The sequence below is a fragment of the Nothobranchius furzeri genome, chromosome 6, assembly GCF_043380555.1.
Source record: "Nothobranchius furzeri strain GRZ-AD chromosome 6, NfurGRZ-RIMD1, whole genome shotgun sequence".
In the NCBI taxonomy this organism is placed as follows: Eukaryota; Metazoa; Chordata; class Actinopteri; order Cyprinodontiformes; family Nothobranchiidae; genus Nothobranchius; species Nothobranchius furzeri.
The window spans coordinates 75,116,972-75,130,865 of record NC_091746.1 but is presented as its reverse complement, the minus strand read 5'-3'; the positions used below and the strand labels follow the sequence as shown (position 1 = coordinate 75,130,865).

Genomic DNA, 13,894 nt, shown 5'->3' with positions numbered 1-13,894 from the left:
CAGCGTCTGCAGTGATGCGGACGCTGAGCCGATCTGTCGTGGGGAAGAGGGAGCTGAGCCAGAAAGCCAGGCTCTCGATTTACCGGTCGATCTACGTCCCAATCCTCACCTATGGTCATGAGCTTTGGGTAATGACCGAAAGAACGAGATCACGGATACAAGCGGCCGAAATGAGTTTCCTCCGTAGGGTGGCCGGGCTCAGCCTTAGAGATAGGGTGAGGAGCTCGGACATTCGGGAGGGACTCGGAGTAGAACCGCTGCTCCTCCGGATCGAAAGGAGCCAGTTGAGGTGGTTTGGGCATCTGGTCAGGATGCCTCCTGGACGCCTCCCTGGGGAGGTGTTTCGGGCATGTCCTGCCGGCAGAAGGCCCCCGGGTCGACCCAGGACACGTTGGAGAGGTTACATCTCCAATCTGGTCCGGGAACGCCTTGGGGTCCTGCCGGAGGAGCTGGTGGACAAGGCCGGGGAGAGGACGGCCTGGAGCTCCCTAGTTGGGATGCTGCCCCCGCGACCCGGACCCGGATAAGCGGAGGAAGACGACGACGATTAACCTAAAAAAATCTGTTTAATTTGGGGGTCAGTCTCTCCAACCAGAAACGGGTTCCTTTTAGTATTAATTTGATTACTCAGCAAAGTGTACATTCGTCTAGAGCACACGGAGACAGCTTTTAAAAATCGTAACTTTATCATCAAAACTGTCATTTGCAATAGCTATCAGGTTTTTGATTCCTTCATGAGATTTTTACCAACAACTGCACGCATCTACTGCTGGTACGACACACACTGGTCAAATCTACTCCACTTAACCACACTACAAAAAACAGAAATACTATGTTTGTCTTTGTAAAATAAAGTTATGCAAACAAAGGTGCATCGTCAAGACCTGGCAGTATTTAAAAAGTAATTATCTTTTTGTGAGTGAGCATTTAAAGTTTATAAAGATTTACATCACTTGTGTTGTTTCTGCTGCTTTTCTTCTCCCTGTGTCCCGATCAGACGTTACTCAGACGTGCACTCTCGGCACACACCTACAACCAGAGTCACAGTGACAGAAACCCCACGAGAATGATGGAGTACTATGGCAGTTTGCTTCCGTTTCCAGCGTGAAACGGGCAGTTGCCGTACGTTGTGCAAGTGCCATCGTTGGCTTCCTCCGACCCAGCACGGCCGGGACTGTGCGCACGCAGCACCTCATCAGGCCTCAGAGCAGCCGGGCTGCGCTCCTGCAGCCTCGGACGTGCAGCCAATAGAAATGCTGGAAAGTAAAGGTTACCAGAACAGAGCTGACTCCACTTGGGCATCGATTTTTCCCGAACAAACACGCTGCACTCAAATCCACTTACTAACAAAAAGGTGTCATTTTCCAACAGGAAACCCAAAAAGAAAGATTTTACTCTCCGTAAATCCAGTAAACGTCACACGCCGATTAGCCCAAGGCCCATTCTCATCTGTATCTGCTTGCCACCTGATGTGTTGTCAGGGGGTTGAGAGAAAAGTGCTGGTCGGCAGGGGCGATGGTGCAAATGTGCCCTGAAAGAGCCAAGTCATGTGACCTGATGAAAGAGGATGTACTGCGGGGCCAGTGCTGGCCAGGATGAATTTGTCATGCTGTTTGTTTTATGTTTAATTCTTCTTCTATGTTTTCCTCTCCAACACGCCCCCCCCTCCTCCATCCATAAGAACGTTTTGGCATGTTGAAATTCACACCACACTGCCCTGCCCAGCCCAAGGGCCTCCCTCGATGCCGCCGCTCAGCAACCCACCACATCTTCTTTTATCAGCATCCATCTTAGACGTCCCTTTGCAGGATCATCCATTCAGCAACGACTTTTTCTTTTGTGCCTTTGAATTCAAGTAAGGGATCACTTCCACAGCCGGTATCCTTTCATCCCATCTCTTTTTTAGACTATTATTTTACATCATACTCCATCCCATTCCTTTGTGTGTGGGGTGAATTTCCATTATACCGGTTATTACGGTATAATGACTTTAAATGGGCTTCAGTTACCGACCTTTGTCGCTACCTTTGATATGCACTTCAGTGGCATCCAATAATGTAGCTTCCCAATCTCTATACCTGCCTGGCTTTGGATGTGGATGTTTGCTTTGCTAGTTTATATCTCTCTCTCTTCATATACATATATATGTATTTATATAAGTACTCGCCCTTGGTTCCCGTATTTGCTTAAGGATCTTCTTTAAAGTACTGATCAGGTGGATGGACATTTATTTTACTTTTCTTTTCTCCCCCCTCTATGCAGCCCTCTTCCTCTCTAGAGACTCAGGATGTAAGAATTCCTTAATATGAGTTTTATTCTCTTTATTTCTGCACACGAATGATTGAGTTCCTTGTGAGAGTAGCTGTGGGGCACGTGCGGGGGAGGGAGGGCACCACACCGGCTTGCCGTCTAGTAGGATTATGGTAAAGCCGGCCTGTTTTCCTTGACTGTCACAGGTAAGCGTCTGAATGTTCAGTGTAGGGTAGACCTCGAGAGGGCGTGTTGGAGCGGTAGGAATCCTTTTAGATGATCAAAGCAATATAGGTATCTCACCTTGACATCTTTACGAGTCATCACCCATTCCAGTGCATTTCTAGGGGCTGAGTGAATGTGTCTGGAGGACTACACTGCCATCTTGTGCAGTCCTAGTGTGATAACGCTGCATAAACCGTAGCCCAGCGCCCTCATACCAGGCTGAACAGACTATTGCCACACTCACATCTAACAAGCTTTATCCCCTTTCTTTCTCACTCTTGCTTTCTCACATGCTCTAGGCTTTATTGGGTCCCTCTAAGCACCTAGATAATGAAGGTTACCGTGGGGGTGGTGGGTGCTGTTGTTTTTGGGGGTGGATGGAGAAATCGGGTGAGACTGAGATCACAGTCCTCACCCCGGCCATAGAGCATGAATAATGTTTCTACATATATTTATTTTAGGATAGGAAAAGTGGTAGAGCAGAGCCCGACCCCAAAAAGAAAGCCTCTTTTAGGTCCATCAGTACCACCCTGGCCTCCAGCATCAAGAGACGTAGGTCCTCCAAAGACACGGTAAGAAGACGAAGAAGCAACGACTTCCCGTTGACGCCTCCTCCTCTTTTCTCTCCTCCTCCTCCTCCTCCTCCTCCTCCTCCTCTGTCTCTAGTATAATCTTCCTCCTTCTCTGTCCGCTCTGCATACATCCCCATAAATCCAACCACGAAAGTCCCATTCCAGCTCACTCATTTCCACGCGGCTCTGCGCGACCTTCTGCCAAGTGTCTGTCCCTTCACCATCGATCAGCCATCACCATTTAGGGTTTACAGCTCCTTTAGTTCGACGAGAGAGAGAATCTGCTGGCCAGGCCAGCCTAGAGTAGCTGCTGGGTCCTGAATCTGATCAAAGGTCCTGGAATCATCAGGTTTTCTAGAGGCTGGGGCAACAAAAGCAAGCACTCTGCCGGTGTTGTTTTGTCTTGGGCTGCTCTTCCTTGCTGCCTCTGGTTTGGACGTGGGTTCTGGTAGTTTTTTATTTTTCCTGCGATGAGGTGTAGTGAGTGCGTGTCAGTTTGATGCATTTGTGATCACGTCCTGTTGTTTTAATTGCTTGATCCCATCGTTTCTTTGCACCAGTCCTGCACTTCCTGAGTTTGGTTCTTTGCTTGTTTTCATGAGCATGCTCTCGTGTTCCGTCTCCTTTTTGTTTTCAAATCCATCTTCAAGGCAGCCGTGACGTCCCGTCCTCCTGAGAAGACGACCGGCGTGTCGCCTTAATGACCAACAAGTCTATTGCAGGATCACACTCATGGATTTCTATTAATAATTTAACTTTTTTGCTTTGTCATAATTATTCTTTAATTTCCAGCGTCCTTGTGGTCTGAACTGTGCATGCCTCTTTCAGGGTATATTTTCAGGTGATGACGACGGTCTTCTTTTATGTTCAACCTAATTCATTGGGCCAGAAACTCTGTGAAGTCTTAGGCTCTCACGAGGCAAGCATAAAAACACGTCCCAACAGCTTCCACAGCCTTTCTTCACACTTTTGCTGCAGCTCACTGAAAGTGTCCGGGGCATTTTCGTGCTTTTCCTTCCACAGCCGAGTTGAAAAGCTCTGCTGCTTTAGACTGGGAGCGCGTGCTGCAGAAACATGACAAAGAAAGCAGCGACCTGCAGTTATTTGTAGCTGCTTGGCCGGATCAAATCCGTCCCGTTCATCTCTAAAACGAGCAGAAACAGCTTCAATGGCTGGAGTTAGCCCAGAAACGCTCTGGATAGAAGCCGACTCGCTAGCTGCTGCTATAAGCTAACCAAGTGCAAAGAAAAATAAATTTAAGCTTAAATAGATTTTCTGTCTCTTGTTCCTCGTGTGTTAACGGATCTTTATGCACCAATGCCTTTACTCTCCTCTGGCCGTCGCCCAGTAGCACTCACTGGTTTTGTGATCAAGAGGCAAAGACCGTGACCGCCTTTGTTCATGTCTGCTCAAGGTTTGGATGTTGGTGTAGAGCCCTGACGGAGAAACTGGAAGGATTTAGTGTAATTTTTAAAAGATGCTGTAAATAAAAGACCTACCATCTTCAGTCTTTAACCATTATTTTAATTTTATATAAATGTTCTTCTTTTATATTAATGGATATCAATGGACTTGAGTGTGTCCCTCACCCACATGTCACACTGCTCCTCCTGCTCTTCCTCTACTAGCATGCTAATAGCTTTACCTGTCGTAGCTGTAGTAACTGTAGAAACAGTAGCTTGATAAGCCCTACCTGTGCTTGTGATGTCAGTAAAGTGTCTCTGACCCCAGTAGGAAGTGCTCTTAGCAGGGAACAGACATGAGGAGAACCAAACCGGGCTGTAAGCTACAAGATGATGATGCAACTTAGTGGGTCAAGGGGATGAGGGACATCCACTCTGATTCTTTAAAAGCTGTTCAGTCTGGATGTCGCTCCACCTGTTAGCATGTTAGTTGCATCATAAGCTTGGATATTTTTGGCTTTATTAGCTCTTATTTAGAACTTTGTTGTGCTTGAATGAGAAGAATGACACTGACCAGCGATGTAGTGTGGATTGGATAATGGAGATAATATCTTCCAAAAACATCATTATTTTCTTGTTTACTGCAGCTGACAACAATGAGATGGTTTAGCAACGTTTTACCTGTTAATTCCACAAAAACCTAATTGAATCAGCTTTGAAGAGACAGTTCAGATCTTCTAAAGGAAGGCTCTGTAGCTCGCGGTTTGAATGATATCAGTTTGGAGAAATGGTTCACCTGACGTTCTCAAACCAACCCAAAACACACCTGAAGACACCGTGTTTGTCTGGAGCAGCTGTGTAGTCCATGCTTCTTTTGGAGGATATGGTTGCATTTTGCTGTTCCTTTTCATTTTTATGTACTTTTTCAAGTTTCGAACCCCAGCTGTAATCAAAGATACGGATGAAGTGAGTCTAAAAAAGGTATCTGCAAACTCCGCGGTGGAGTGCATTCAAACAAATGTCTTGTGTGGAACTACTCCTGACAGAACACCTTAAGCAGGTTTAACCCTTCAACAGGAGCTCATTAAAGGTGCAGTGTGTAAGAATTAAAGTAAGGTGACATCTTGTGGTCAAATGTAGGTACTGCAATCCTTTTCTCACTCCTGTTCCATGAGTTTCATGGCTATTGCAAGTTACGGATCAGCACCAGAGGATTCTAGAGGACAAACACGAGTCAGACACAGTTAGTTGATAAGTCGATAAATGCATTGTCATATCTGGTGCTAGCACTTTTGGGTATTTTACGGTAGGGAGCACTTACTATACTTATTATGGTAACATGCCCCAAAAATATAGGAAGTGTTGTTTTTTACCGTATGCCTGTTAGCTTGCTGTTTTAGTTCTAAAGAAAGTAAAATGCCACGTTTGAATAATTTTTCCTTACACAAACACATTTCACTGTAATTTGAGTTGTTGTAGATTGAAAAAGTAGCTTGAGATATTTTTCGAGATGACTTTTTGCTTCTAATTCACTGTTCGTGTTGTTAGCTCAATGTTAGCTTTTTTTGCCTGATATAAGAGTAAAACAAAAAGATGTCGTGGCTTCGTAGGGGTATAAGAAATAACTTCTGGGTCGCTCCTCTTTACTGGCTTCAGTTCTTTAAACAACTCCGGAGCTTTTTGGCGGCCAGTGTCAAATTACAAATGCTAGCAGTGCAGCGTTAGCTCGCAGAAGACACAGGAACCTCTAGCTATGTCCCTGCTTGGTTTATTTTGAAAGGAGTAAAACTGACAAACCTTAAAGCTGGCAGAGAATAAAATGTTTTACTGTAAATTTTCTTCTAACATGAATGAGACATTCAACTGTTTGTGATCATTTCACAGTAGAAATCTTACTTGATTCTTACACAATGCACCACTTCACTGGTAAATCCCAGAGTCCCCGGTTGCATTTTGTTGTGTATAGATGTTTATATAGTCGCACTACCTCTGATCTTTCCTAATATGAGGCCAATTTAGGAGCAGCGCAAAAAATAATAAATCACCGTAAAATCGTGTTTCCAGGATTTTAATCTTTTTGGGGCCTGTGAGAACTTTCAACCTGATGGTTTTAACCCAAAATCGTAAATTTCGGACATCCGTGCCCTAAATGAATAAATGCTTTGCTTTGTTTTCTGTGCTAATCAGGAACCAAATAGCCTCGATGCTCAGAATTAGAGACAACGAAGAATAAAGCCACACAAAAACAACACATTATTTTTATCAGGTTCTTCTGTTCAAACCTGCAAAAATTGATGGGATTTTAATTTTACTTTGACACGATTGGACTGCAGCCTTCTGAAATATGAAATGACAAAAATCTTTTTTTTTATGTTTGAACAAACCTGCTAATCACTAATAGACTAAAGAAGACATAATGAGTCTAAAACGACTGTCCACTGGCCTTCCGTTGCTCTGCTCATGAATATCTTTGCCAACAGCTGAGTGTTTCAACAATCCTGAAAACAAACGTAAAAATGATCAGGGGCACAGGTATTTAAAGAGAAAGTCACCCCCAAATAAACTTTTTTTTTTGCTGATAAACTAAATAAACGAGTGTCTAATGGTGCTGCAGACACGTGTCGTCAATAATTTGGCATTTCAATGCATCTTAGTTAAAATTTAAATATTCTGCCTAAAACTGGCAGTGTTGTGCCGTTGTCAGGTAAAAACTCTGCACTGTATTCTAATTTAAATCTGCCACCGCTATTGGCTAAGAAGTATGCTATGATGTAAACTGGTACATTATGATGTCACAATGCTGTCATGAGCCTGAGTGTGTGTTTGTTAGCGGCTCCGCCCTCTCGGTCTGCCAGGCAACAGCATGTGTTGCATTTTTCAAACATGAAGTGGGAGTGGAGTTAGACTCTGGTAGGGGTTGACTTGCTCTTTAAGGCTTTAAAGAGCAAGTCACCCCCTACCAGATTCTTACTCAACTCCCACTTCCTGTTTGAAAAATGCTTCAAATGCTGTTGCCTAGCAGAAGGAGAGGGCGGAGCCGCTAACAAATACACACACACACACACACACACACACACACACACACACACACACACACACACACACACACACACACACACACACAGGCTGTGTCTCAATTCAGGGTCTGCATCCTTCGAAGGACCCAGCCTACTCGGCCGACGTGGGCTGGGTCCTCCGTCGGCCGAGTAGACCGGATGTTAACGGCTGTGAATTTGGACAGGCCTAGCCTTCATGAATTCCCTCCACTCCCTGGGCGAACGTTCCGTCGCCTAGCAACCGTGGAACCGCTGAGCAGAAGGGAGAAGGAACTTTACGATGGAGCTCGTCGTTTTATTTAGCGTTTTAATCATTTCCTTGACTGTTGGAGAGCTAATTCAGAGAAAATACTTTCGACAAGCTGAGCCTGAGCAAAGATGTGATAATAGTTTTTAATACTTTCTAAGGGTCTTCATTTGACCAAAACCCATTTATCACCTTTTAAGACTTTAAGACCCAGCGGATACCCTCTAGTAAACAATTCTCATTTGTAAACAAAAATAAAATTCAAGAGTTTAATGCAGAACTGATTTTATTTAGATATTTCTTTTATATGTACATGTTTAATCTTTATTAACCATTTTTTCTAGCAAGCCTGTCAAAGCTCTCCCTTCTCTCCTGTGCCCTCTGCTGCTCTACCTCCCTCTGCAGCCTCATGTCCTCCCTGATCAGCTCCAGAAGCTGGTCATCGCTGTCACCTTCCCCTGGATGTCCATTTTCTCCAGAATAGTCTTAACAAACATGTAAGAAAAGAAACAGGAAGAGAAAAGAGGACAACGGGTTATTCCTTTCATGTTTTTGCAGAAAAAACTAAACTTAAAATATGAGATGTTATTGTACCTCCAAGCCACAGCCGCCGAATACTTTGCTCCAGTGATCAGGTGGTCCATCTCCGCCCTAAGCTTAATAAATTCCCTGGTTTTCTCTTTTGTCCCTAAAATACAAACTTCTATTAAAATCAGGGGGAAACGTAGCAGGAGAAGTGCGACACCGAGTGGCCGAACATACGAGCCGAGACCGCAATACAATCACTTTTACTGTAACATTTCTAACTAAAATAACGTTCATGTGTCACAAAAAGCCCTTAACCTAACAGTTTTCAAGTTTATACTGACATTTATACGCGCAATCCTCTCCGACAGCTCCCGCTTCACTGTCCGCCATTGTTTTTAAAAGTTCTGCCGTCTGGCCCGCAAGGCATCTTGGGAAATGTGAACCATTGAAGGATACACCGGACCCATCCTTCATACAGGCGAAAAGAAGGCCGGATTCGTCGACCGCATTTGAAGGAGTCTTCGAATTGGGACAGGCCTGGTCGCGGCGCTGTGACGTAACCGGCCGACGAAGGATGCAGACCCTGAATTGAGACACAGCCACAGAGACTCACGACATTGTGACATCATATGGTACCAGCTAACGTTCTACGGTACCTCTTAGCCAGTAGCGATGGCAGCTTTAAATGCAGTGCAGAGTCTTTACCTGACGACGGCACAACACTGACAGTTTTAGGCAGAAAATTTAAATTTGAACTAAAATGCACTCAAGTGCAAAACTATTGACTACACGTGTCTGCAGCACGATTAGACACGCATTTATATAGTTTATCAGGAAAATAAGATAATTTGGGATGACTTGCTCTTTAAAGTTGTTTTAGGATTACAGTAATCTACTAGCTGTTAGCTAATTAGCACAGTCAGAACTAGTCCGTTTTTCCAAACTGAAACCAAAAGCTACGAGAAATAATTGTTTCATCATTTTATTTCACAGAAAAAGACTTTAAAAGATCTAAACTATCTCCTCAGACATATCTCTGCCCTTAGACCAACAACATGCATGAAGCTGGAGTCCTCTTTGCTTTAGCACTCTAAAGAAGCACGGGGAAGGAGAGACTGGACCTGAGAGTCTCACACAACGGTCAATAATTCATCTCCTCCTTCTGAGTGGCTAAATTTAGAGGAACTGCATGAATCCTAATGACTGTGTGGAGATAAACGACTAGTTTCTCCGTGACAGGAAATGATCGCCCAGTCGTGTTGCTAACGGTGTTAGCATCAGACTTGCTGTTGTTGAGACTCTCGTCTGCTCTCCTCTAGCCCATCTCAGGTTCAGACAGGAAATTCAAACTTTATTAATAACAACAATCACCTGAGATGGGTTGGAGCGTCCTCCTGCTTCTGTAAATAAAAATAAACCCAACGGTTACATTAACTAACTGCTGAATGACACTTTTGTGGCAAAAACTGACTTTTTTCTGTCTCCTGTCATCCTTTGCTTTCGTGTTTCTTCACCTCTGCAGCAGTTCCCACCTACTGACGCCACGGGCCAACTCAACTTGTCGGACCCGTCTGTCAGCACCGTGGTGTAAAAACGAGGGCGGCGTGGACATTCGCTCCTCGAGGAGAGAGGAAACAAGATGATGTGAAAAGAAAGAGAGCAAAGGAACGGGGGGATTACTCCACGGTCGCTTTGTCGGCAAAGCCGAAGCTGTGGAGGTGTGTGGAAACAGTCCGCTGAAGAGAAGGCTGACGACACTGAACTTTGCACCTTTTTAAAAAAGATCTGATCTTAGATGTTTGTCGGATCGCCGAGCATGCACAGAAAACTCATCGGACTCCAACTTTTCCTTCTCTATACTCTTAGCTTAACTTACTTAATCTCGTTTTGTTGATTTACTCACATGAACTTAATGTTTGATGTTTTCTAACTTGCTTAGCAGATGCATAGCGTTTAGAGAACCGGATTTAGTTTGGTTTCATTGCAGGAAAGAAAAGTTGCAAATATTGTATTTGACATATCACTTCCAATTAGGGCCTAATAACCGCTGAAATGTTTCGTTTTCCTAACATTTTAGTGCAATACGAGAAGTACTGTAAGCGTCAGTGGAGATGAATTATTCTTAATAGGAACTATACGTGTTTTCTTGACACTTTAAATGCTTTAGACAAATTTCTTTATTAAGAAGCACTAATCATAGCATTAAAACGGAGCATCTGGCTTGTCTCGTATACAAACGGAAATGGAAAATAAGCATGTGTGTGTGCTCGTGTGTGAAAAGCAGCTCTTATGTATTTGAATGAATACTTTTTAGGATGTATACGTTAAAATTCTATCTTCCCCCCTAATTTTGCACTAACCTACCAAAGGTAGCAGATTGTTTTACATGTTTCAAAGATAACCAGATGGCATGATTATCAGCAGTTTGTTGAATTAGACTGAAGCTTCTTTAAGAGTATGACTCGAGGCCATTGGCGACGGCCACTCTGCCCCTCTCTCCTGCAGCAGCAGTCTTTCTCATTTCCAGTGTTGAAAGGGTTGCATCAAAGGGCCAGGTTTTTCACCCAACCAGCACTCGGTCTTTCATGCAAAACCTCCTGGCTGCGCAGCACCGGGGAACTTTTACACGAAGGAACTCGAGTGAATTGAAAACTACGATTGGCCGCCTTTGTGCAGGTCTTGGTTAGATGCAAAAACAGGCCGTTTCCCGTTTTGTGGAGATGAGAAACCACTGCTGTTTCCAAGCTCATGTCCTCTCTGGAGTCTGCCACTGCATCGCACTTTATGCCAAGGCACCTCCCCAAAGAACATTGATTGAAAAAAAATCGTTAAGAAAGCAGACTGAATTACCAAACATTGCTTAGACATTTTAACTTTGCCAATTATTCCACAAATCTTTTTCTACATTACTTTTATTAGAGATAAAGGCTGTTTTATTACAGCCTAACACATACCCATGCATGCCTCTGTCTTAAGACCAGTGCTTTAGTTTGGTTTTGGATGTGTGCTGTTGACATGTACAGTTTACCTGAACCACTTAAAATGAATGAAATGTAAATAAAACCTGGTTCCCTGTAGACAAGGAGGTTTTACTGCACTTGTGCTGCAACTGCAGCTAAGAATGTTTCAAGCTAGTTATCAGCTCACAGGAGACGACACACACACACACACACACACACACACACACAGTTACAGAAAGATTAGCTTGTTTTTATTACATTTTCCAGTAAAGATCTTGCATTGAATCGTCTTATTTATACAACTGTAAATAAAATATATGATGTTACCAAATCTTAAGTTTTTTAAATAATGCAATAGGTGGCTATTAAAGTCTGTGTCTGTATGTGTTTGCATTTGTCTGTGTTAGAAAAAAGATGTCATGACCCGGACAGATTTTAATTGAACTCAGTCTTTGCTGGACGGACATCTGCAATTCAACCTGATTCAAGATGGCTGCCAAAGCTAATCGATACTGGCCAACGCAAAAAAAGCTACAATCTGGTAGCAACTAAACATCCTTATTAGGAACGTTGGTGTCTCAACATGGTCAGCAACCATACTCATGTAGGCTGTGGTGTTTAAACCAGACTAAAGTGGTACTAAGGGGTCCAAACTGGGCCTAGAACATGGTGTTTAAACAATGCTGGTACTAAGGGGTCCAAACTGGGCCTAGAACATGTCACCTATCATCAAACCAGCAGCAGTAGCCTAAAGTGTTGGTAGGATGGATCCATGCTTTCATGTTGGTGACACCAAATTCTGACCCGACCACCTGAATGTTGCAGCTGAAATCCACACTCATCAGATCAGGAAAGGTATTTCCAGTCTCTTCTGGTTCAGTTCTGGTGGTCCTGGGTGAATTCTAGCCTCAGTTTCTGGTTCTTAGCTGACAGGAGAGACACCTGGTATGGTCTTCTGCTGCTGAAGTCCATCTAGAGCAAGATGTGCTTTAGAGATGGTATTCTACGAACCTTGGTTGGAACCAGTGATTATTGGAGCTACAGTTGTCTTTCTACAGTTTCTCTTGTGACGTCAACACATTTTCATCCACACACCTGCAGTTTGCTGAATATTTGCTGTTTTTGTTTTTTTTTACCATTCTCCAAACCTCAGAGATGGTTGTGGAGTTAATGCTCAGACCAGCAGCAATGTTGTAATTCACTTAAATCTTATTTGTTCTTCATTCTGATGCTCAGTTTCAACTTCAATGTGTCTTCTTGATGCCTAAATGAACTGAACTTCTGCTGCAGAATTGGCGATTAGCTTTCCTATGTTAACAAGCAACTGGTCAGGGGTACTCGAGTGGTCGGGGAATCCGTCTGTTTACAAAATCAGAGGCATTTTGTCCCAGAGAAACTGGCGCTTGATCATCGCTAGTATTTTTGAGGACATATTAGTTCCTTTAAAAATCTTTAGCCAGAATTCTGCAGCAAGAGTTCTGACAGAAGCTGCAAAGTGTGTTAGACGGGATGCATAAATGAAGTTATGAGACAGTGAATTTATGCTGCGAGTCAGTTAGCATAGCAACATGAATGTTGGTGGGGAAAATAGCAACAACACAAATAATTGTTGCATGCTAAGTGAAGGGTGTCAGGTGGCTTTACATACCTGCTCATGACATTTTGAACAATTTGAAATACAGCAAATTAGCCTTTGAATTGCCAGAGGCTTAAAGCGGTTAGCTTCCCCACACAGACAAGAAAAGGGCGGTAAAAGTTCATCGACCCGTACTTCTCAGCTTGGGGGTTTCACCAAAGAGCAAAAGCTTCAAAGTGAAAAGCCCTGCTGAGATGAAAGACACATGAAACCACACAGAAAACCGTTCACGTTAATTCAGTCAGACCAGCAAGCAAAACGATGAGAGCACAAACCTCCGAGTCATGATCTGAGAACAGCTGAAGGGGATTATGACTCATGCACAAAACCTGAGACTGCAGGTTTCTGGAGTTGCAACTGACACAAACAGCAGATGTATGTCCCCTGGTAGTTTTGTTCTGCGTCTATCATCTGGATCACAAGTATTTCTACACGAAGACATTTTTGGAACCAACACTTCGACTAATTTGCTGACTTGAGCTGTTCCAGTACCTTTAAACCCTGTTTGTGTATTTATCACCTTTTATATGTTTGTGTTTGGTTATAAACAATGGCCATGACCTACAGCCTCAAATTTCTCCAAATCCGAAGTCATCATTCTCAGCCGGAAAACGGAGTCTCTAACGGAGCGAGAGACAAACCAACCAGTCGGGGCTCCACCTGCCGTTACGAGGTTGTTCAAAGTTAAACATCTCCAATCGCCAGTACATCCGTGTTACAGCCGACTCCATTTGTCACCAGATGTATTCCATTACTGAAGGGACATCCTGGATTAAAGCAGCCCAACTAAGTTTCTCCAGTGGGGTCAACCTTAGAAAACTTTTGGTGCAATCGCAACTGGGTCGGCCCGGTCTAGTGCATAGGTTAATTGTGTTCACACCTGGGTTATCTGCGTTTTCCTCTACTCTTCCAGGTAGGCTCGGCCAGCTGCACTATTCACTATCAGACTGGATGCATTGAGGTAAACATGTTCTCTGACTGACCCCAAAATTCCACTATCTCCACTCCGCTCCGCTC

General features: G+C 43.8%; 1 protein-coding gene across 6 annotated transcripts in view; it reads left to right on the top strand.

Annotated features, from left to right (window-relative positions):
- The window catches only part of grin1a (glutamate receptor, ionotropic, N-methyl D-aspartate 1a), a 66,056-nt gene extending 54,484 nt beyond the window's left edge, over positions 1–11,572 (top strand). For 2 of the 6 annotated variants that reach the window (XM_054744722.2, XM_054744724.2), the window contains 3 exons: positions 2,263–2,289; positions 2,937–3,047; positions 9,804–11,572. In XM_054744722.2, the coding sequence (XP_054600697.1) occupies positions 2,263–2,289; positions 2,937–3,047; positions 9,804–9,872 (207 nt within the window). In that variant the 3' untranslated portion in view covers positions 9,873–11,572. The remainder of the gene's footprint in view (positions 1–2,262; positions 2,290–2,936; positions 3,048–9,803) is intronic. The other 4 variants (XM_054744723.2, XM_054744727.2, XM_054744725.2 and 1 more) reach the window with 3 other exon arrangements.
- The last annotated feature ends 2,322 nt before the right edge of the window (positions 11,573–13,894 follow it).